General features: G+C 41.3%; 1 protein-coding gene and 1 non-coding gene across 2 annotated transcripts; both read left to right on the top strand.

The window, feature by feature from the left end:
- The first annotated feature begins 41 nt into the window (after positions 1-41).
- On the top strand, positions 42-18324 carry LOC122119979 (vomeronasal type-2 receptor 116-like). Its single transcript, XM_042694022.1, has 7 exons — positions 42-241; positions 10313-10420; positions 11425-11713; positions 12101-12910; positions 13879-14106; positions 15345-15468; positions 17405-18324. Exons 1-7 carry the CDS (start codon positions 42-44, stop codon positions 18322-18324), a joined length of 2679 nt encoding a protein of 892 aa, XP_042549956.1.
- Positions 18325-22231: 3907 nt separating this feature from the next.
- LOC122120008 lies at positions 22232-22318 on the top strand. Its single transcript, XR_006149630.1, has one exon. It is a non-coding gene; the product is annotated as a small nucleolar RNA SNORD35 (small nucleolar RNA).
- The last annotated feature ends 146 nt before the right edge of the window (positions 22319-22464 follow it).

The raw sequence follows: 22464 nt of genomic DNA, 5'->3' as shown, positions 1-22464 counted from the left end.
GTCTGCATCCAGAATCACAGCTCCAGGCCAAAACAGCAGCAATGTTCCCTGTGACTCTGATGCTGCTTCTCCCTGAGCTTCTGCTAGTGTTATGTTCCTCTGAAGATCGCCAACACATTTGCACAGAGAAATCTGTGGCACACAGCAGGGGAGATGTGGTGATTGCAGGGTTTTTCCCCTTTTATTCTTGGGAATTGCTTCAGAACATTAATGACCTTGTCGTGCAGCAACAGAGCATTCAGTAAGTGATGATTTCTTGGATTTTCTTAAAATTTGCATTTTTGTTTGGTTAATTACAACTTTTGTGGGGTGAGTGGTGGGGGATTGGGGGTTGTAGGGGGGAGTGCAGGTTGCAGGTGGAGAGTGGAAGGGATACTTTGGGGAAACAAAGAAGGAGGCAACAATGCTTGATAAGAAATGTACTCACTATCTTGCCCTTGTAATTGTAAGTCCTCTGTACGGTATTTTCACAAAGAAAAAAAGCAGTTGGGGGGATTTTGGATGCATCCACTAATGTTCTCTGGATCTTCTACATTGTCCTCACCCCAACAGCTCTACTTTATTTCAGATTTTCCTGATGAATATTTTTCAGCCTCCCAAGGGGTAGAGAGGTCTCTGTCTGTCTTCCATTCCACTCCCATTTCACAGGGCTGTCCCAACAATCCCATAATCATTGTGACTCCTCCAGCCTGAACTGCCCTGGTTCAGGGTCATTTGGGTGACCAAGAGTCCATACTAACATTCCAAAGCACAATATCCTCATCCATAGGCCAAAGGCCAGGGAATCTTCAATCAATTCTGGCCTTATACTTTTTGGACCTCTTTCAGGGCAACATTTCTTAGGCTAGACATGCAGTTTTTGCTTCTGGGATTATTTCATGTTAGCAAAGTTCTGGGAATGGGGAGCTGCTGGTGAGATCAGGAATAAGAGATCTGTGATAAGTTTGATTTTTTCCCCTTATCTATGTAAATGAACCCATGGCCTGCTGTCCATGTGTGAGTGTGTCTACTACGTCATGTCCAGAAGCTCTACTTCTGTTCCTTGTTCTTTGACACCTAGCCAGGTTATCTATTTTCCTCCTGCTCATAAATTCCTATAATATATTTGAATGTTTTCGTCATATGCTTTGTTTTTTTGTTGTTATGGGAGCATGTACTGTAGGTCTTGATGCTGTCTCTGAGCTCTTTAGCTCAAAGCTAGGGCTCTACCACTTCAGGAACAGCGCCACTTCCAGTTTTCTAGTGTTTTATTTGAGTTAAGAGTCTCACTGACCTTTCTGCCTAGGCTGCCTTTGAACTTCCATCCTCAGATCACAGCCTCCTTAGTAACTAGGATTACAAGCATGAGCCACTGGCACCTGGCTTTTTCATGTGTTTTATGCACTCTTTGATTCATGGGTTTGACCCAGGTGAGCTCACTACTTTCAGATCTACAGAATTCTCTGTAAACTAGGAAGTCACAGATGAATCTTCTCAGACAACTTGTGTGGAAACACCCTGTATGGGCTTTATTCAGGAGAGGAATACGTTATTCCATGAGAGATTTGTGAGGGATATTGAAGCCAACTGAATGTGATGTGGAAGTGAGTGAGCCAGATGGGGCTAATGTGTAAACCCAGCATTAGAAATGTACCCCCATGGGAGATGGGAGATGTCAGAACTGTCTTCTGCTCTGTCCATTCTCTAATTGAGCTCTGTGTGTGTGTGTGTGTGTGTGTGTATGTGTGTGTGTGTGTGTGTGTGTGTTCACACATGCTCTTGTACACAGGAGTGAACTCAAGTCCTGATAGCTGTCCCTTAGCATTATTTTCTCTCATGACTGGCACTCTACCCCTTGACCCACAGCTCTGTTACCAGTTTCTGTGTGTTTAATTGTACATAAGAGTCTCACAGACATTCCTGCCCAAAGTGACTACAAAACATAATTCTCTGATCTCAGCCTCCTTAGAAGCCATAATTAAAATCTGAGCCACCAATTCACAATTAATGTTTAGTATTACTGACATTCTAGCTGTCAAACCTCTGAGTTAGAGGACATCAAAAACAACCATGAGAACTGAGATTCTGTCTATGAGAATTTCTCCAAACTGATTATATTGAGTGCTAGGAGAACTCATTGTTCTGGAACATTTTTTATTCATATTGGACATGTGATACCATCTGGCCTTTGAAATGTCTCAGAATTAGACCAGTCTGCCTGGTCTGGCTTTGTGCCTGTCTTTCCAGAATTTCCAGGCAGGCTTCCGGGTTCCTGAGTCTGTAGCGACTTCCACAATGTCACCACTAGAGGGAGCAAAGGCCTTGCGGAAAGTCAGCTGTGAGGTGATAAACCACTTCAGTAGCAGAGAAAGTCAAAGGCAAGTTGGGTGACAAATACTCTGTGGTTCTAAAAGCCTCAAGAGAACCCCACTGAGTCGAAGGTCCCAGCATCCTCCTCTTGGGGCATGTGGGTGCCCATATGTCTTATGCACAGGGAATAGCCATATGAGGAGATTCTGTATTGTAGGGGCTAGATCTTTGTTTTGGAACAGGCCTTAGTCACAGCTGTGGCTACCAGAACTCTATTACACCTGGAATACCAACCAGCAGAGTCACCAAAATAGGTGAAGGTTAATGAAGTTTCCCTCTAAAAGTAGGCACTCTTCACTTAGGGTTCTTGACTTTGATCTCAAAATAAGAAATTCTATGCAAGTCACAATGACGAGAAAATGTGGCAGAGTTTTACAAACAAGCAAGCAAGTAAACAAACAGGAAACAGAAATTCAAAGATCCAATCTAACAGAGTAGAGATACACAGTTCTTGGGCTGCCAAGGGTATTCATATGGTAAAGGTTGGAGGTCTCACTTCAAAGTTATGCAAATATAGGTGTCTCATCTTTGTTTTAATCAATCCTGGTGTTATACTTTCTGAGTTTCTGTAAGTTTTGGACATCCTTTCCAGCAAAGAAAGCATCCTGCCCTAAAAGAGATGATTACCCTTGATCTGAAGAAGGCATGCTATTGTCTATATTTTGGCTAGAAGGTTGCTGATGTTTTGGGAGATCATTTTTTGGAGAAGGCATACATGCTGCCAGACAACTGTAAATTCCTATGATGAGAAATGCATTCTCAGGAAGAAATGCATCCTGTTGTCTCTCTTTGAAGCAAAAATAGTGCCTCTGTTTTTCTAAATCATGTTTCTGAGTTGCCTTCACCAGGACTCATTTTCCTCAATTTATCCAGCTTCATTTTCTGCTCAATGACTTTGGTCCCTTAGTCTTAAGGTACCAAGGATGAATGAATAGCTCTCTATGTGCTGTGAGCTTACTATACCTCATTTTCTCCTAATTTTTGCTACTACATTTTCCAGTAAATTACTTTGTTCCCTTAATATTAAGAGAAGTAGATGGATAAGCTTCAAGCTTGAGTTTTGAATTCTTGGCAAGCATTAACCAGGTCTCATTTTCCCTAGTCTACTCTGCCTCATTATGACATCCTCAGTCCTTTGCAATCAAGACCAGGACAATGCTGGGTGAGCACTAAGATCCACCCAGATGGATCTTAGTGCCAAGAAGGCTAGGATCATACACAATTAGAGATAGCTAGAATAGAATTCAGATTGTCTGTTGGCAGTTGACTTTCCCAGATACTGAGGTGATTATAGAGCTCTGCCAGAGGTTGGCCTGGCTATGGGGTCATGACAAGGTTTTAGTGCTATCACCTGGCCCACACTAAGCTGTGGGACAATGTCACCATCTTACTTCCCCATCCAACCTATGACAAGAGGTATGGAGACTTATGCTGAGCCAGAGCAGCATGGTAAGATTTGTAAAGAAAGCCACAAGCTGGGCACTGGTGGCTAATGCCTGAAATCTTAGCTGCTTAGGAGGCTGAGATCTGAGGATCGGGGTTCAAACAGTGCCTCTAGTTTATTCTGGATTATTGATTCAACCATGACATGCTTTACACAGGGTTCTAAGAAAAAACCCTGACCCACTCTTATGCCCTGCTCACTAGGAGGTTTTATCCCATACCTGCTGTTGTTCACAAGATTGGAGGAAGGAGGTTGTCTCAGTCTTCCTTCTGTGTCCTAAACCAGTTCCAGAGGCACAATCTAAAGGTCTGGACCCAAGAGTTGAGACTATAAACACTTCCGCAGCACTGCTCTCTGTATATGGGGATGATGCTTAGATTTAACATTAATTCTCTTCCTCCCTGAAATGTCAGAGGGTTTCTGTCCATACTGAGGTATTAATGCTGATGATAGGAAGGGGAGACAGCTTCTTCCAACTTTTCTCACACACCCTTCTCTGTTGTTTTGTTACTCTAGAGAAGTATCCTCTGGTCCACACCCATGACTCTAATCTGTTCTTTGTTGGGTTAGGCAATCTTCAAGTTCTATCTTCCTTGGCTGCCATCTTGCTGTGCTTCTGTGGAATCCCCTTTAATGATGACGTTCTCTGAGTCAGCTTAGTGTGCCTCAACCCACATAACATGAATTGTATTTCTTTGTTTTCTTTAGCTTCCTCACAAGGCAAGATATACTTCTTTGCAGAAGGGTGCCCCACCAGCAAAAGTCTGGCAAGGGAGCACAGACAGAAGGCAGCCCATTTCCCTATTTACTCTTAACACAGCAAGCCCTGCCTCTCTGCTTATATTGGGTGAACTAAGGTGGACAGTCTGCTCCCAATTTGAATTGTATTTCTTAAGATTTTCCTCATATGCACAGCTTATTCAAGGTACTCAATGACTTGGGATGGAGCTGGGCATGCTCCCATGTCCAAGACAGCAGTGTTTTTCACATATCTATACATTTCAGAGAGGAAAAACCTGCTTGCTCATCCCACCCCTATCTTTGCAATGTCAGAAGACTAGTCATCTCATGTATGCTGATCAATTCCTGTTCAGGAGCTGTCCCAATTCTAAGTGAAGTGAGGAGGCCAGGTCTGGCTGGCACCATATTGGCTACATGGTGGATGGGAGGGTTGGTATCTTGTCTTCATGCGGGGGTGGGGGGATGGGGGGAGGGGAAGGAAAACCCCTCCCCCATCACCTGCCTCCCAAGTAATGGGAGTGCCTGGACCTCTGGATGCAGGGGCAGGCACTTGGCTAATAGGTTACTCAATCTGTCAGTCCAGTGCCTGGGACTGGGAATTTCCTGAGAACCTGCCCTGTGTGCCGACCTATTTAGGCCCAGACCAGCCTAGCCACCAGGACTCCATGCAATGTGTGTCTTCATGATCGTGTCCTGTGTCCTGTCTCCTGGCTTGTCTCCAGTCATCATGGAGAACCTATTCAGCTCTCCATTGGAGCTGAATTGGCTTGTTGGTATTGTTTTTGTTGTTTCTTTCTTCTTAACATGATTCCTAGCTGTGTTAGGTGTATTTGCATGCTGCAGGCCTTTGTAACAACTGGTGGCCTGCAGCCTGTTAACTGTATAATAAAGACTCCAGTATTCTATATTTTAAAATGTGTCTTCTGGGATGATTTACTTTACAATATATGGTGCCCAATGTGGGGCCCCAGTGCCAAGTAGGGCATCTGAGGTTCCTTGAATCCACTGGCGGATGGTCTCGGTCTGCTGGCTACCATGGGATGGAAACTGCTACAGGGAAGGCACACCCCCTGGAAAGTTCCAGGCCATGTGGCCTTTCCATTACTCTGACAGCCAGCAATTCCATGCCAGACTTGCCATCCAAACATCTTTTTGGAGTCATTTAGAAATCCTTCGGATGTTAGTCTCTGTTTCTCTGTCCTGTACTCTCTCCTATATTGTGTTTATATTTTTTTCTGAAACCTGGGGGCTGGTCCATCTGGAAATTGGAGAGTATAGGGGAGCAGACATGCTTGTGCCCAGTACCCTGCCCTTCTTCCTCTCAATTGATGGATCTGAGAGGTTCTGTTGGCGCTGAGTGGGAGAGGCTCACTCGGCAGACTCAGGTACTGTGGAGAGTTTTGTAGCTTGTGTGACTCTCATACAGTAGGGAGTTCTGGCTGGATACAGTTGTGTTGATTGGGGATCCCACTCATGGTGGGAGAAGGCCCTGCTCAGCTGGCTTTTTCTGTGTTTGTCTTGGTCTTGTGTCTTTTGTTGTGTTTGGTGTTCTGTCTTTATGGGGGAAGTTGAAGCCTGCTATGTGCTGTACCCCATTCTGCAAGGAGAGAGGAGGGAGTTTGCAGGCAGCTGACAGCTTGGTTCAAAAAACTAGTTAAGATTAGCAGTTTAAATTTAGTGTTCCTGGATAAAATTGGCAAAAAAACAAAAAAAGTCAGACAGCCTGGTGGGCTGAGAGATTAGCCTCAGGCAATGTCTCCCTTCTTCCAATTGATGGTATTCAAAATGTCAGTTGATGTGTAAACTGCTCTAGACAATTGGGACAAAACTAGAGTCAGGTATCTGGGTGGGTCAATTTGGGCACTAGAGAATTCCCACCCAGCATTCTTCAATAAAAATAGTTGATATGCTAATATGCTTTGGTATATCAAGCTAGCCCTGAAAAAAAGTAGACCAGCAAAGTAATTTGTTAAATATTTTGTCTTAAATCTTGGTCATAGAGAATAAGATTGGCAAAAAAGATCTCTTGCCACTAAAATTCAGGAAAATGTATGGCTGATATTCATTTTGCACACTTTAAGATTTTTGTGCACAAAAGTATATGTATGAACTTGTTAAGGTAAAAATTGTTATCATGATGTTAAAAAAATGTATAAGTTAAGTTTAAACTGCAAGAAAAGTCAGCAGGTTTAGACATTACCAAAAGTATGAAAGGGTTATTGCATTTATTTTAAAGAACTTTAATTAAAAGATTTTGTAAGGATTCCTTAATTTGGAAACCTAAATCTGATGTTTTGATGCATAAGGCTGTTTGCATTGTAATCAAGTTATCTGGCTTAGCAAAACACATTGGAAACTTGAGATTATTTCCCTCCACTGCTAAAATTTGGGGGTGAGTGTTAGAATTTGGATGTAAAGTTTTGTTTACCACTGTTAAGGACATTGCTTCTTCTGTGTGTCTAAACTGTTTTGTTTCTCAGTCAGAGATTAAAAAGGACAGGAAAATTTAGGATAAGCCTGTGTGCTTATCTTTAAAGGTAAGGGGTGCTCTGGAAAAGGGGCAGCTCAGCTGCTCCATGCATGGTGGGCCAGGCCCTGGTGGAGTTTACGCATGGTGGAAGAGGCACAAAGGCAGTTCTAACCCTACAAAGTCAGATTGGGTGTATACCCTTTCTGTAGGTTGGGGCAACAGGCCCATCTTCTTCCTGTCTTTTTTCCATGCAGATGTTCACTGGAAACCTGAGGTAAAAACTGGTGTTGTATTATTTCTAAAATTGCCCCTGAGGATGTATTTAAATTGAAAAAGTTTTAAAGAAGAGTTTACAAGAGTTTATTTATGTGATGTAACTTGATTTCTATGCTATTTTTGCAATTGGATGTATTTTTGAAAGGATAAAAAGATGCTGTGGTAGGAAGACCCCTACTCAGGCAGGCAAGCCCACCTAGTCATCCAGAGTGACAGAGCCCACTGCAACAAAGTTGTTAATAAAGAATCAACTTTATTGAGAAGGTTCCTACACTGACCTGCCAGGGCCACAGCACAGGCTGGGGAGCTGATACTGCGACCCCGAGCAGCCCACATACTTAGGTTTTTAAAGGCAAAATTTACAAGGTCACGCCTGGTCACACCCAGGTGACCAATGAGATTGTAACCGAAACACACACAAAAGATTGTATGGTCATACCAGACCACACACAGGTAGCCAATAGGTGGTCACCAGTTGGAGCCAGATTACAACCCATCTGTTTTATGAGTCAGTCTTTAACTGAACAATCAAGGTGGGTTAGGTTGTTAAGGGGAGGGGGACCTAGAGGCATTCTTTCCATTCTAAGAAGTGGGCTGGCTGGAGCCAAGGTCGAGTTAACCTTGTTTAGAGGTGGGTTTTTTTGTTTTTGTTTTTGTTTTTGTTTTTTCCCCTAAAATCCCTAAAGCAAATGCAAAGCCTGGAAAAAAGCTGTACCAGCTCAAGTCTCCTCTCAGGGCCCACTTCAATGCTAAGTCTAGATTCTTGAAACAGTGTTAGTGTTTGTAATTCTTGCATTAATAAAAACTGCTAAGTTCCTAATTGTAACTTAGACTGTAAAAAACAAAAATAAAAACAAACAAAAAAAACCATGGACAGTTTAAAAACCTTTAGCTGAGAGGTAATGGATGTGCCTAGTGTTCCAACAGGGCATTTAAATGCAAATTAAAGTCACTTTAGGTAAAGGGATTAAAAATGGCATCCCTATTGTAAAAATTTGGGAAGTGGTAAAAGAGTGGCTGGCCTCCCTAACAAAGTTTAAAGTTAAAATTTTCCTAAATGTTTCTTTAAAAATCCAAAAAGATAAATTAGGATTCCCAAAATGATTGCCTAATTGCTATTCCAGTTTCTCTTATAAGTTTTTGTAAGCATGGTCCTTCAAAAATTGGTCAGAGCCAGAGGTCATGGGAAGATAGTTTGTAGGCATGCCTAATGTCCATGACTATCTACCCTGTAAAGGGACAGAACTTGCTAGTCATCTGTGAGAGTAGTAAAAGTTAAGGTTATAAAATGTGGGAGATAGTTTAAAATCCAAACTCCCCTATATTTGCTAAAAGCTCTAATTGGCAGTAACTTTTGGACTGGAAGCAGCCATCTAAATTCATCTATTCCGGAAAGAAAGTTTTGTACCTGAGATTGTGTCCATATTGGGATCTGTCTAAAGGCTTACACAGGTAACTTAGGCATGGGTAGGGTCACGGGAGATCACATTACTAAGTCAGCCAGAAGGATGCTTTTGCAAACTAGTATGCTAAACAAGCTACACTGCTATAGCCAGAGAAAAGGTCTGTGCATTTGTCAAAAGTTAAATGTTGTATATAATTTCCAGTTTGGAGTAAAATATTGCTCCTAATAACATATCATCTTGGCAACACATTGGTAAAATAGGTTAAGGCTATAGGTTCCTGACTAAGTAGTCTCAATGCCCCGAGTCAGCTTGAAGAAGTTACAGAAGATGAATCTTCACCCATCAATGCCCTTAAGATCAAGGGACCAGAGTCACTTTAAAAATGAGGCAGGAAAACAGGAGTTATACCATGGGGGTGGACATACAAAGCAACAAAAAAATCACCTTATAAATATGTTAGAAACAATAACAAGAAAGAAAAACCCCTTGAGTCCTTATCTGGTGGTTCATTTTGCCTAACATCAACTTATGTGACCTTTTCTGCTTGTCTCAGACATATACAAGTTATTGCACATAAGGGAAACCATGGGACCTATGTTTCTTTGGGCGTGGCTTACTTCATTTAATATAAGTTTTTCCAAGTCTTTCCATTTCCTAACAAATGGGGTGGGTAATGTCATTCTTGATGCTGGCATAATATGGGGAAGTGAAGGGAAAAAAAGCAAATTGTTTAAATAGGGATACAGGTGGACCCATTGTAACAATAAGATGTACAAGATACTATGTCAAGCCGGGTGCCAGTGGCTCACGCCTGCAATACTAGCTACTCAAGAGGCTGCGATCTGATGATCATGGTTCAAAGCCAGCCCGGGCAGGAAAGTCTGTGAAACTTTTATCTCCAATAAACCATTGAAAACCGAAAGTAGTGTTGTAGCTCAAGTGGTAGAGTACTCCCCTTGATCTGAAGAGCATAAAGATAGCCCCCAAGTCCAGAGTTCAAGCCCCATGACCCACCCCCCCCCAAAAAAAGATGCTATATCAAAAAATAACAAAAAACAAAGAACTTTACAACTTTGAACGGAGGAGGAGTGAAGGGGGGGGGGTGTAGTCTGGTGGATGGAAGGGCAGGGATGATAAGGAAAAAACAAAGGAGGAGGCAACAATGCTTGATAAGAAATGTACTCATTACCTTGCTCATGTAATTGTAACCCCTCTATATGGTATTTTCACAATGAAAAAAATTAAAAGAATGAGGCAGGATAAATTAAAAAGAGGCATGGAAACAAGCCCAAGCCCTCTTTGTCCACCTAGAAAAACCTAGCTTTATTTAATAAAATCTCTGGTTATTAAAATGTTGTCACCTTGGTAAATTACCCAGGAGGAGCTACTGCATAAATTGCCTTAAAAACCAATGGGGCTCCAGCCTGCAAAAGCCAGTGTACAACCAGGAAGGTAGTGGGATATTTTACTAAAGTCAGACCTTAGGTTAAGCTTCTTTAATTAGTTTGTGCAGAAATGGCACATACCTCAGTATGAGGTGTGGCAATCCACCATAGCTGCTGAAAGACATTGATGCTGCTTTCCAGCTTATCTGTTCTAATATGTTTGAGTAAAATTCAAAAACAGCCTAGCATCATCCAGTGGAGACTACAGCATCATCCTGACCATATCTACTGTGGTCAGTGTGGACAGGACTCCTTCTTGCCTGACCCTGTCACCTGCAGCTGATACCTGGTGAATGACTGCTTTGGATCTGCTTAACCTAGGAGTTTGGTTGAGGGACATTCTTTTGTGGGACACAGATTTGTAAATCATACCCTGCCTGACATGGGATGGAAGTTCAAAGTCCCCTGACTATATGGGTACCAATCATATGGAGCCAATTTTAATTGCTGGAGACTCCATAAATTACAGGAGTAAACGGCCTAGGAAAAATTTCAGTCCTTTTACAGAGAAATAAATGATTTGATCTCATGTACATAAAAATAAAAGGAGGAAATGAACTAAGGGGGCCAAGTCTGGCCTGCACCATATTGGCCACATGTTGGATGGTAGGGTCTAGCATCTTGTCCTCATGCTGGGAGAATGAAACATCCTCCCCCCAACATCTGCCTCCCAGGTAATGGGCATGCCTGGATCCCTGGAGGCAGGGACAGGCACTTGGCTGAAAGGTTACTGAATCTGTCGTCTAGTGCCTGGGACTGGGAATTTCCTGAGAATCTGCCCCCTGCACTTACCTATGTAGGCCAAGACCAACTTAGCTGCCAAGACTCCATGCCCCATGTATCTCTGCAAGTCCTGTGTTCTGTCTCCTGGCTCATCTCCAGTCATCATGGAGTCCCAATTCAGCTCTCCATTTAGTCCCAATTCAGCTCTCCATTGGAGCTGAATTGCTTGTTGGTATTATTTTGATTTCCTCCCTCTATGGCATACTTCCTAGCTGTTTTAGGTGTATTCACATGTGCAGGCCTTTGTAACAACTGGTGGCCTGAAGCCTGTTAACTGTAAAATAAAGACTCCAATATTCTATATTTTAAAATGTGATTTCTGGGATGATTTACTTTACAACATAAGAACTTTTGTAAGACTACAAATTATAATGCCATCCTGTTGGAAGATAGGATCTACACATACTACTGTGTGTAGAGATAAGCATTTGAATCAACAAAGTCATGAGATTTGCAGATAATCATTTGTAATACACATATACCTACACAATTTTTGTGACTTCTGTGCAGGATGAACTTAAAGAAATATCAATTGCTTCTCACCCTGGTGCTTGCAGTGGAGGAAATCAACAAGAATCCCCATCTGCTACTCAACATGACTCTGGGGTTTGAGATCTATAGTGCACATTGCAGAGATACTGATCTATTCGAGGATGTACTCATCTGGCTGTCTGGGAAGAATAAAAACAGCCCTAATTACACCTGCAAAAGAGACAACAAAGCTTTAGCAGTACTCACAGGAACCTCAAGCACATCTGTCCCAATTGGGACACTGCTGGACCTCTACAAACTTCCACAGGTGAGGCTGGGAGGGGTTGGCAGATGTGAACCATGTCCACATTGACTCGACAGGCTGAAGAAGAGGAGTTATCACAAACCCTTCCAAACCTGTGATCTCACCGGGAAAAGACAAAAAAGTGGGTGGGACATACACATTTTCTTTGCTGCAAAAATAAATGAATAAAAGAAGAGGTTGTAAGAGATCAAAGGATGATCCAAATCTTATCCATACATTTCTGCAATGAGCTTAGAACTTGGAAGATGACTTTCCAAGTGGGATAAGCGAACTTCCTCCCCACCCCCCCACCCCCGTCCCTACAGCCATTTTTCTTTAGTTTACATCAGGATAGAGCCTTGTCTATGATCATCCTCTTCCTGTTGTTGTGTTCATTTTTTTCCCCTCTAGTTCACCTTTGGGTCTTTTGATCCTCTCTTGAGTGACCATGGAAAGTTTGGTACTATCTATCAGATGGCTGCCAAGGACTCAGCTCTGGCCCTGGCTATGGTCTCTTTGATGCTTCACTTCAGTTGGACCTGGGTGGGACTGTTCATCACTGAAGATGACTATGGTGTGTGGTTCCTCTTAGAATTGAGAGATGAGATGGACAAGAATGGAGTCTGCTTGGCCTTTGAGAACATGATCACTTATCATACCTTATCAGATTTATCAAATGATTTATCCATACATCGCCAGCTAATGGAATCATCAACCAATGTGATTATCATTTATGGGGACAGTAAATTTCTACTAAGCTTTATTCTTAAATTAGGGTACTTTTTAATTACAGGGAAAGTCTGGGTCATGAACTCACCCTATGATGATGTGACCATTGGTAAAAGATATTTTCTGCTTGATTCTTTCCATGCCCCTCTCATCTTTTCTCACCATCATAGAAACACTTCTGGGTTCACCAATTTTATTCTAACAGAGACCTTGTCCAAGAACTCAGGAGATAATTCCCTTGCCAGTTCATGGATTCAGTCTGTTTATTGCCTTCTGATTAAGTCTGACTGCAGAGACTTGGGGCACTGCTCATACAATGCCACACAGGATTGGTTGCTGAGGCATATTTTTGACATGACCATGTCAGAAGAGAGTTACAACATCTACAATGCCATGTATGCCTTGGCCCATGCCCTCCACCAGATGGTTCTTCATCACATGGAAGAGCTACCAGTGCACATTGCACAACCAAAGGCATTTCTCTCTTCACAGGTAATGGCTTTGCTTTTGGTTGACCTACTCTAGGCATGCAGACTTTGTATAGAAGCATTCACAGCAGATGGAACTAGGTCATCTGGCTCCATTTTGGAAAATACAAGAGACTACGGGCCTGTCATGCTTACAATGAAATGACTGTAGAGCTGTGAACACAGTGTTCTTAAAGAACACTGCACCCGTGACAAGGAAGTGCTGTATCTTCTATCCCCATTCTCACTATGTGTGGAAAAAGCTGTCCCCTTTTTAATAGCATATATCCAAATTGTCTTTCTACCTTTTTTAAATAATAGATCAAGGGTGACTAGTTCTTGAAAACTTAATATTGTCTGGACACATGTGGCTCACACCTGTGGTTCACTTCTGGTTACAGTTAACCAGCATAAAGCCAGAGAGGGAGCTGTGGCTCAATTGATAAAATGCTTAGTTTGAAAAAAAAAAAAAACTACCTCAAGTTGGTTGCCTAGGCCATGAGGTGGGGCCACAACACAGGATACACACACACACACACACACACACACACACACACACACACACACACAGAGTGAACTAAGTCTTCCTTAAGGTAATCTTTCTTGTCATAAATACTCTATGATTCTACTTAGTTTATTATTTGCCTATTTTTCAGACTGACTTTCTGATCACAATTATAAAATAAATGATTGGAAAGCACTTTAGAGAGGCGGTTGAGGTCTGTCACAATATAATTCATTATTTGTTTGGATGTGGCTGGAATTTCATTCCCTTGAAATTGAATTTCTGCATTCCATTCTGGATAACCAGGTTTTAGAACTTGGTAATGCTTTAGTCCTCTGTGGGCCTGCATTTGACACAGTTGGTTGGATTCCTGTGGTGTGTGTGAATCATGTGGTAGGAATGACGGATAATCTGTGTGTATCTATTGTTCTGGGGTTCTGTGTTAACTCTGGGAAGCACTTCACCATACTGTAATGTGTCCCTTTTAGCTGCATCCCTTTTTGAAGAAGATCCAATTTACCAATCCTGTTGGAGACCAAGTGGTTTTGAATGAGGAAAGGAAATTGGAGGCAGAGTATGACATTATGAGCTTTTGGAATTTTCCTGAAGGTCTGGGACAAAGTGTAAAAGTTGGCAAGTTTTCTTCATTTAGGCCACATGATCAACAACTGACTTTGTTTGAAAATCTGATAGAATGGCCCATAGGAATTACCAAGGTGGGTCATTTCTACATTTTTGGCTTTCTCCTTTTTTAAAAAAAAAGTAAGATTATTATGAAGTAGTTGTAATTCCCTAAGTCAGGTTATGAGTACAATGCTTGTAGATAACGTCACCACATCCTTATTTTTCCAGCAGAGTTGGTCATTCCTAACTATATATGCCATGATCTATGTATAAATATGCCATAAGCTTATCCTGTTTTTAAGCTTGTTTATCAAAACTATGGCTCAGTGATGTACATTTTACAACTTCTTGTATCTGGAAGTTTCTTGCTTACACATTTATGAAGGGAATAGGGGAACATTTCATTACCATTATGTTGCTCTATGTTTGCATATTGAATATCAATTAATGTGAATGACACCTGTGAAGATGTTTCCAGAACTGTGACCAGATATCTGAGGGAATCGAAGGAGAAGGCAGAAGGGCTTGCTTTGCTTCTGCCTGGAGATTTCAGACTAAGGTTGGGTCAATTGTTGTTTTTGAGTTTGTGGTGAGACAGGATGTAATTAAAGGAGCATCTTCCAGTGAAGTTCACCTACATCATGGGAGCTAGGAAGCCAAGAGAGAGAGAGAGATGTGAATGGCCGTGGGTACAGCAGCACCTCCAAAGCACTTAGCCAAGCTTTAGAGTGTGAGTTTGAAGTTTCCCTGATTGATTTTCCTCTGATGTTCTTATTCATTTCTTTACAGATGAATAAGAGAGAATACACATCATCACCCCAATTCAAGAATGGGATGGAGGGCTGGGAAGGTGCCTCAGTGGTAGAGTGCTTGCCTTGCATGCTCGAGGCCCTGGGTTCGACTCCTCAGCACCACATAAGCAAAAAGAAAAAAGCCGGAAGTGGTGCTGTGGCTCAAGTGGTAGAATGTAGTCTTGAGCTGAAGAGCTGAGGGACAGTGCACAGACCCAGAGTTCAGGCCCCACAACCGGACCCCCCCCCCAAAAAAAAAGAATGGGATGGTGGATTGAACTCTCATTTCCTAGTTTCCTAGAATTAACATATACCTCTTAAAGGCTTCATGATTTCCTGATGACATGAGGGGCTTTTGTCAAGGTCCCACGTGTTCTTTAGGTCATGTTAGATGAAACTGTAAAAGGCTTAATCAATTCATTGGCTGTAGGTATATAAAGATTATGTGTTTTGATGATCTTTCCCCCTAAAGCACTGGAGTGTCTGGGATGTCAGGTAAAAAGATGAATAGTCACTAACCTTCCTCTAACTGTTCTCAGACTCCTAGGTCTGTCTGCACTGAGAGCTGTGGTCCTGGATTCAGGAAGACCTCTCTGGAGGGAAATGCTACCTGTTGCTTTGACTGCACTCCTTGCTCAGAGAATGAGATTTCTAATGTGTCAGGTGGGTCTGTGAGTTATAGAGAAATTCCCCATCTCTCCTTCCTAACCTTCAGTGCATGCAAGACAGTGGAGTTATCTACAGAAGCACGCCAGGAACACATATTCCTCTTCACGGAGAATTCCATGACTATTGTTAACCATACTTATCCTTAGAAGAAACAACCCACTGCCCCTCCATTATATATATGATTGTATTTTCTCACCTATTACAGGATTCATCTTGAGAATACTCCTATTCCCCTCTCCTCAGTCACATTTTTTGTATTTAAAGAAAATATACACTAATGGTTTCCCTTATTTGGAAGAACGAGTACATGTCTAGGAAAAGCAGAAAAAGGCAAAAGCTATGTACATATGACCATATAAGATGTTAAGTGAAATGAACCCCAAGATAGGGACACAAGTGATTTTTTCTTTCTTTTATTAATGTATTTATAATGTACTATATGATATTTTTATTTCTGTGGTTTGTTCCTCCCCGACAGTATAACCCATGTTTTCACAGTATTGGATTCTGGTCCTGCATCTTGTACACACATTTTTCTAGTTTGGCGAGGGGAAGGAAAAAACAAACTGCTTAAATAGGGATACAGTTTGACCCATTGTAACGAGATGTACAAGACACTATGTTGAAAACGAACTTTACAACTTTGACTAGGGGTGTACAGTATTTTTACAATGAAAAACATATAAAAAGCAAAAGAGCAGGTAATAATGCTCCATAAGAAATGTACTCATTAACATACTTATGTAAATGTAACCCCTCTGTACAGTATCTTCACAATAAAAAATATATTTTGTAAAAAAGGAGAAATGGAGAAACTAAAAGTAAAAGGCTGTAAAAAGAAAAAAAAATAGAAAATATCAAGGACCAGTTGTTGATCTTTGAAATGATGTGCAAATCATCACTGAATTTTGGATCTAACACAGTCTTTCATTTCTGAGTTCCCAGTGCTGCTCTTTTCTAACTAAATTTGATTTTCTATTTAGCAAACACTAATAATACAAAGGACTTTATTATGATAACTCCATGTCTGACACTGGCACTAGATTGACTAGCAATTCTTCAAATATAAAAGATTCAGAAGTAGTTTTCTATGGTCATTTCATTTCTCTTCATCCAGCTGATCTTAACCAGACCCTACCATATCAGAGGAGAAAAATTGTTCTTGACACAGATAAATGCTCAGGAATTCTGTGTTTGGTATAAGGAGAAGATTGAGGTTTGGATTAGACCCTCTTGTTAAAATGGAAATGATTAGGGTTATTCTGTATTCACCATTATTTCTTGAATGAGTATCAGAGGGCCAGAGTGATATGACCTGTCAAGAATGCAGCACATAAGTCTAGGTAATTATATATTTCCCCTGTAATCCAAGTGACTCAGGCAGTTGAGATTTTAGGATGGAGCTTAGATGCAATGATGGGCAGGAAACGAAATAAGATGCTTTTCCACAATTAAGCACCCCCAAAAAACTGTAATTCAAGCTGTGGCTCAAGTGGTAGAGTGGTAGATTTGGCATGAATACTCTGAAAAAATTCCCAGGGCCAGAGTTCAAGCACTGGAGGAAAGACAGAAAGGAAGGAAGGAAGAAAGACTGAAACAAAGAAAGAAAGAAGGAAGATAAAAGACAGAAGGGAGGAAGGGTAGGAGGAAGGGCAAGAGGGAGAGAAAAAGGTTGTAAGGCAAGAAGGAAGGAAGGAATAGAGGAAGGAAGGAAGGATATAAACAGAAAAAAGAGAAATGGAGAAAGGAAAGAAGAAATGTGAGAAAGAATTCAACAGGAAATACTTTGACATTGAAAGTTACTCTACTTGGTATTGAACTAAATACAGGTCACCTGATGAATATGAAAAGGGAGCTATTTGAATGAAGGGCAATGAGAGGAAAGAGAAATATGAAACAAAGACTAACAATGATTTTCACTCCTCACCAGACATGGAGCAGTGTATGAGGTGTCCAGATTATCAGTTCACCAACACCGAGAGAAACACGTGCCTCTTGAAAACTGAGAGTTTCCTGGCTTATGAAGACCCCTTGGGCATGTCTCTTGCCTGCACAGCTCTCTGTTGCTCTGCACTCACAGTTGCGGTTCTTGGGGTATTTATCAAGCACCAAGACACCCCCATTGTCAAGGCCAATAACCGGGCCCTCAGCTACATCCTGCTCATCTCCCTCACCTGCTGCTTCCTCTGCTCCTTGCTTTTCCTTGGCCGTCCCCACACAGCCTCCTGCATCCTTCAGCACACCACATTTGCAGTGGTCTTCACTGTGGCTGTCTCCACGGTCCTGGCCAAGACCATCACTGTGGTTCTGGCCTTCACACTCACTGCTCCAGGGAGAAGCATGAGGCAGTGGCTGGTGTCCCAGGCTCCTAAGCTCATCATCCCCATCTGCACTCTCATCCAGGTGACTCTCTGTGGCCTCTGGTTGGGAATCTCTCCTCCCTTTGTGGACAGAGATGCACACTCTGAACATGGCCATGTTATCATCCTGTGCAACATGGGCTCTCGCACTGCCTTCTACTGTGTCCTGGGATACTTGGGCTTTCTGGCCTTGTCCAGCTTCACCATGGCTTTTCTGGTCAGGAATCTGCCTGACACCTTCAATGAGGCCAAGTTTCTGACCTTCAGCATGCTGGTGTTCTGCAGTGTGTGGCTCACCTTCCTGCCTGTCTACCACAGCACCAAGGGGAAGGTCATGGTGGCCGTGGAGGTCTTCTCCATCCTGGCCTCCAGTGGAGGTCTCCTGGGCTGCATCTTTGCCCCCAAGTGCTACATCATCTTGATAAGACCTGAGAGAAATTCTCTGTCCACGTTCAGGGAGAGATCACAGTCCGGAAGAAACAAACATTAAGATGAACATAAGTGTTGCCTACAATGTTTAGAGCCTCTGAGAGCAATCTATACCAATTTGACAGTCACATCTTAGTTTAATTTGAGGAATTCTTTGAACAAAGTAGTTACTCTTTTTCATTCCACTGCTTATGTAAGAGTCATATCAAATTCCCAACAAGACTTCCTAAATTTTCATTCTAATTTGGACATTTTATTCTTCCTCCAGTGTAACGTGTCATTTATGATATCATACTTTCTAATTAGTACATTATCTACTGTGATTCTTCCTTTCTTTTTCCTGTCTCAATTATTCTTCTTACCTATGCTATATTGTTGCTTGCATATCACTATATTCGTAAGGCTGCTAGTATCTGAATGTTATGCTGTGGAATGTTTCCATTCTTTCATTATGGTACTTCGATTGTATTCTTTGGCCTAGCTGTGTTTTTCTGTTCACAATTTTCTATTTTGCTATATTACTGCGTGCATTTATTCAGAAAATCTCTCCTTCTCTCTCTTCTCTTTTAGAGCAGGATGTTAATGTGTTTCAGTTTCCCAGAGGAGTCTTTAAAGGTATTTTTGAGAAAAGAAATGTGAGTGAATCAATATAACTAGAGCATCTCAATGAGCAGCTGGAACAATAGTTTGCTTATTGGTCATTATTTCTTATTGAAGGCCAAAGATACAGAGTGCCAAGCACAGCCTTGTCATCCCAGTCTCTATGAATCCTCAATATTAATTTGGGAGGAGAAATGGAATCATTTATAAGAAGAGAAAAAGCTCCCCAAAGAGAGGACAAAATCATTAGATAGGCTCAGACTCCCGTATCTCTCAATGTTCTTTAAAATTCTACAAAAACAGGAATGACTCAGAAGAGTCACTAAAGAAATCAGAAGCGCTGAGAAACTTGAAGTGAGACTGTTGTCATGCCACCACTGCATTATACCGTCAGGAGTCCAAAGGACAATTAAGCTCATTTTGCTGACTGGAGATCTTGACATCATTCAATGCTGTAACTGTGGGTCAGTGGAGTGATGTCACCCATGCATGCATCACAGAGACACACACAGCGCCGTATGTAATTCTGCTGGGACATTGCTGGAAAACATAAAAACATATGCACAGAGACAGAAATGTGTGGAAGCCAAACAGATCATTCCATTTACAGTGATTCATAGAAGAGAGTTCTCACTGTTCTGTAAGCATTTGCTTTTGTATTGAATGGCATTGCTGGATTAGTATGTATACAACACAGGGGTACTGATGAATTTTACTATCATAAAGCTTTAACGAGAACCTGAACAGCCTAACCACAGAAAAGAAATGAGTGTTAGACTTCCATGTCAAATGCCTACATCAAGGATCATGAAGATGTATCTGTTGTTCACTAGAGAAATAAGAACAAGGAAACTTCAGATCCAATCACTTTTTGTCCTTTATGAGGTGTAATCTTACCACATTGTGCTAATAATAAATAGATAGTTGCCCTTATACATTCATCATACTCTAATGGTAAAGGAAGTAATTATTGAGTAATTTGTAAGGAAAGAGGCTAAGGTACATGGGACATGTTACTGGGCTTTCAGTGAAATAAAATGCATGTTTTACCTTGTCAAAGAGGACAACTTACCAGAATTATTCTGATCTCATGTCTTTTGTCCATAATCAGGTAGTCTAATGCAAACACACTTGTAACAGTTTATGTCTAAACACTTACAAGTTACATTAAAATCACTCACACTTAGCTGAGCACCAGTGCCTCAGGCCTGTAAAATTAGCTCCTTAGAGAGCTGAGATGTGAGGAGCATGGTTTCAAGACAGCCTGGAGCAGTAAAGTTCCTGAGTCTTTTATAGCCAAGGAACCAACAAAGCCAGAAGTGTATTTGTGGTTCAAGTGGTAGAGCACTAGCTTTACACAAAAACAATGCTCAGAAACAACACCCAGACCTTGAGAACAACAATCAGAACCAGCACCAAAACCCCCCATAAGAACACAATCTTACATTCATTTCTTTAGGTGGCAAAAATGTAAATTCCCTGTGAAGTAAAGAAAGATGAAGCATATGGAATAAAAAGACAACACAGGTCATAGCTGGGCAAAATAGGAATTTCCAAATAATGTCAACAATGCTTTTTTAATAACTGAGGTACAGAACTTTACTATCATTGTGATAGTCCATTTTCAGTACTTAGAAAGAGTTTAGAATAATGCAAGTATTTTAGTTTGAGGAAGACCTCAACAGGAAACAGAGCCAGTATTCTATCGGTAGAAAGAAAAAATGATTACCCATTCTTGTAATAAAGCATAACTAAGTATGTATAAATCTTGGTGAACTGTGATGGTCAGAAAGTGGTGAAATAATTTTTACTGCTCTGTCATAACATCTGGCTACCCAAAACAATGATGTTGGTATTTATGATTAAGAGGTGATATTTCCAAGACTCTTCACCCATTAAATACATCAGTACTTACTGGGTAGAGCTGCTTCTGTCTTTAGAAATAATCAAGGGGTCAAGAACCAAGGACATTTTCAAGCTTAGTGTCCAAAGAACCCTGAACCTCCATCCTCAGGACTGACAGACCAGGAGCTGGCCTCTGTCCCTGAGGATACAAGCATGGAACCCACACCTGTCCTGGAGATGCTCAAGTGAAGGAGGGAAAGGATGGACTTATCACTGACTTCCATAAGACCTTGGGGAAATCAATGCGCAGCACTCACAATTAGTCAATTTGTGTATCATGCTGTACCAAATCTCTAACAACTCTCAAATGGAAATGGAAGAAGAAGAGAAAAGATAATAACGGCCACACTAGATTTTGGAGGGACTTCTTTGGCTATGCTGGCAAAATATAATGTGTCCTTTCTTCCACTGCTTTATTTTCTGCTTAATTTTTAAGATCCAGTGGTGTTCATTCTCCACTTGATTGGACTACATTACATATCAAAAAAGTGTTAGTGTTTTACAATGAGATATGACAAAGTAAACAAGTCTCAAGAAACAAATAACCTCTTCTTGTCATATCATTTCTGGATGACTCCATATTCTGGGCCCCATATATGGTATGTAGACATGCACATCTGAGGGAAGCTAGGAGGGCAAAAAAGTGGAGGAAAATGGGTGAAACAATAGACAGAGGGCCCATCGGCAGCACTGGTCATTGATGAAAGTGAACTAAGCAACTCAAGAGTGGTGATGGGAGGGAGGGAATGGGAGAGAAAGAGGAAACAGGTGATACTGAGCAAAAGGAGAGAAATGTTCATATCACACGATTTGGAAGAAGCAGTTTGTGGTATAGTGTGTAGAGTTCATAAGCTTTGTAGATCAAGACAATGACAAGATGCATTGTGAAGGGTAAAATGTGTTAGTGACTTTAGCTAATTATCACTATGCCACAATACTGTGAATTTTATGTAATTATTTAACCTCAATAAAGCAAAGTGTTACTGTTTTAGAATACTGACTGTAACATTGAGCAATAAGTATTAAAGTTTCACATTCTTGTGGAAATCCATTATTAAATTCACTATTAATTTCAATATTGTATACGTAATCTCTTTTTCATGTCAGACAACAGTGGCTCCCTTAGAAGGCTGAGATCTGAGGATCGCAGTTCAAACTAGCCTGGACAGAAAAGTCTATGAGACTCCATCTCTAATACACAAGTAAAAATATGGGACTGAAGGCATTTCTCAAATGCTAAAATGCCACTTGTGAATAAGAAAGCCAAGAAAGGAAGCTTGGGGCCCTGATTTCCAGGGCTGCTGCACGCGAACACACACACACACACACACACACACACACACACACACACACACACACACACACACGTTTTATCCATATTGAAAATATAAGTTGATTTTTTATTCCCTTTTCTTCCCACCAACCAACTCTGAAAATGTCAATCCTGTCTTTAAATTTATTTTTTTAAATAAATGTCTTTTCTCATGATGGTCTATGGATGCCAATGTGGGCAGTGCCAATTATGCCAAAGGTTCAGCAGATACCAGGGGATAAAAAGGGGAAGGGAGAGAAAAGGGGAGATAGAGAGGGGGGAGAGAAGGAGAGAGAGAAATACCCAATATGTTAAAGTCACGCATCATTAAATGAAAAACAGCCTAATACGTGTGATTTTCCCACACGTGGCAGGTGTGACACC

This window comes from Dipodomys spectabilis, unplaced genomic scaffold (genome assembly GCF_019054845.1).
Source record: "Dipodomys spectabilis isolate Male_0828 unplaced genomic scaffold, ASM1905484v1 ptg000173l, whole genome shotgun sequence".
NCBI lineage: Eukaryota > Metazoa > Chordata > Mammalia > Rodentia > Heteromyidae > Dipodomys > Dipodomys spectabilis.
The sequence above is the reverse complement of the archived record's forward strand: the minus strand, read 5'-3'. Positions and strand labels throughout refer to the sequence as shown.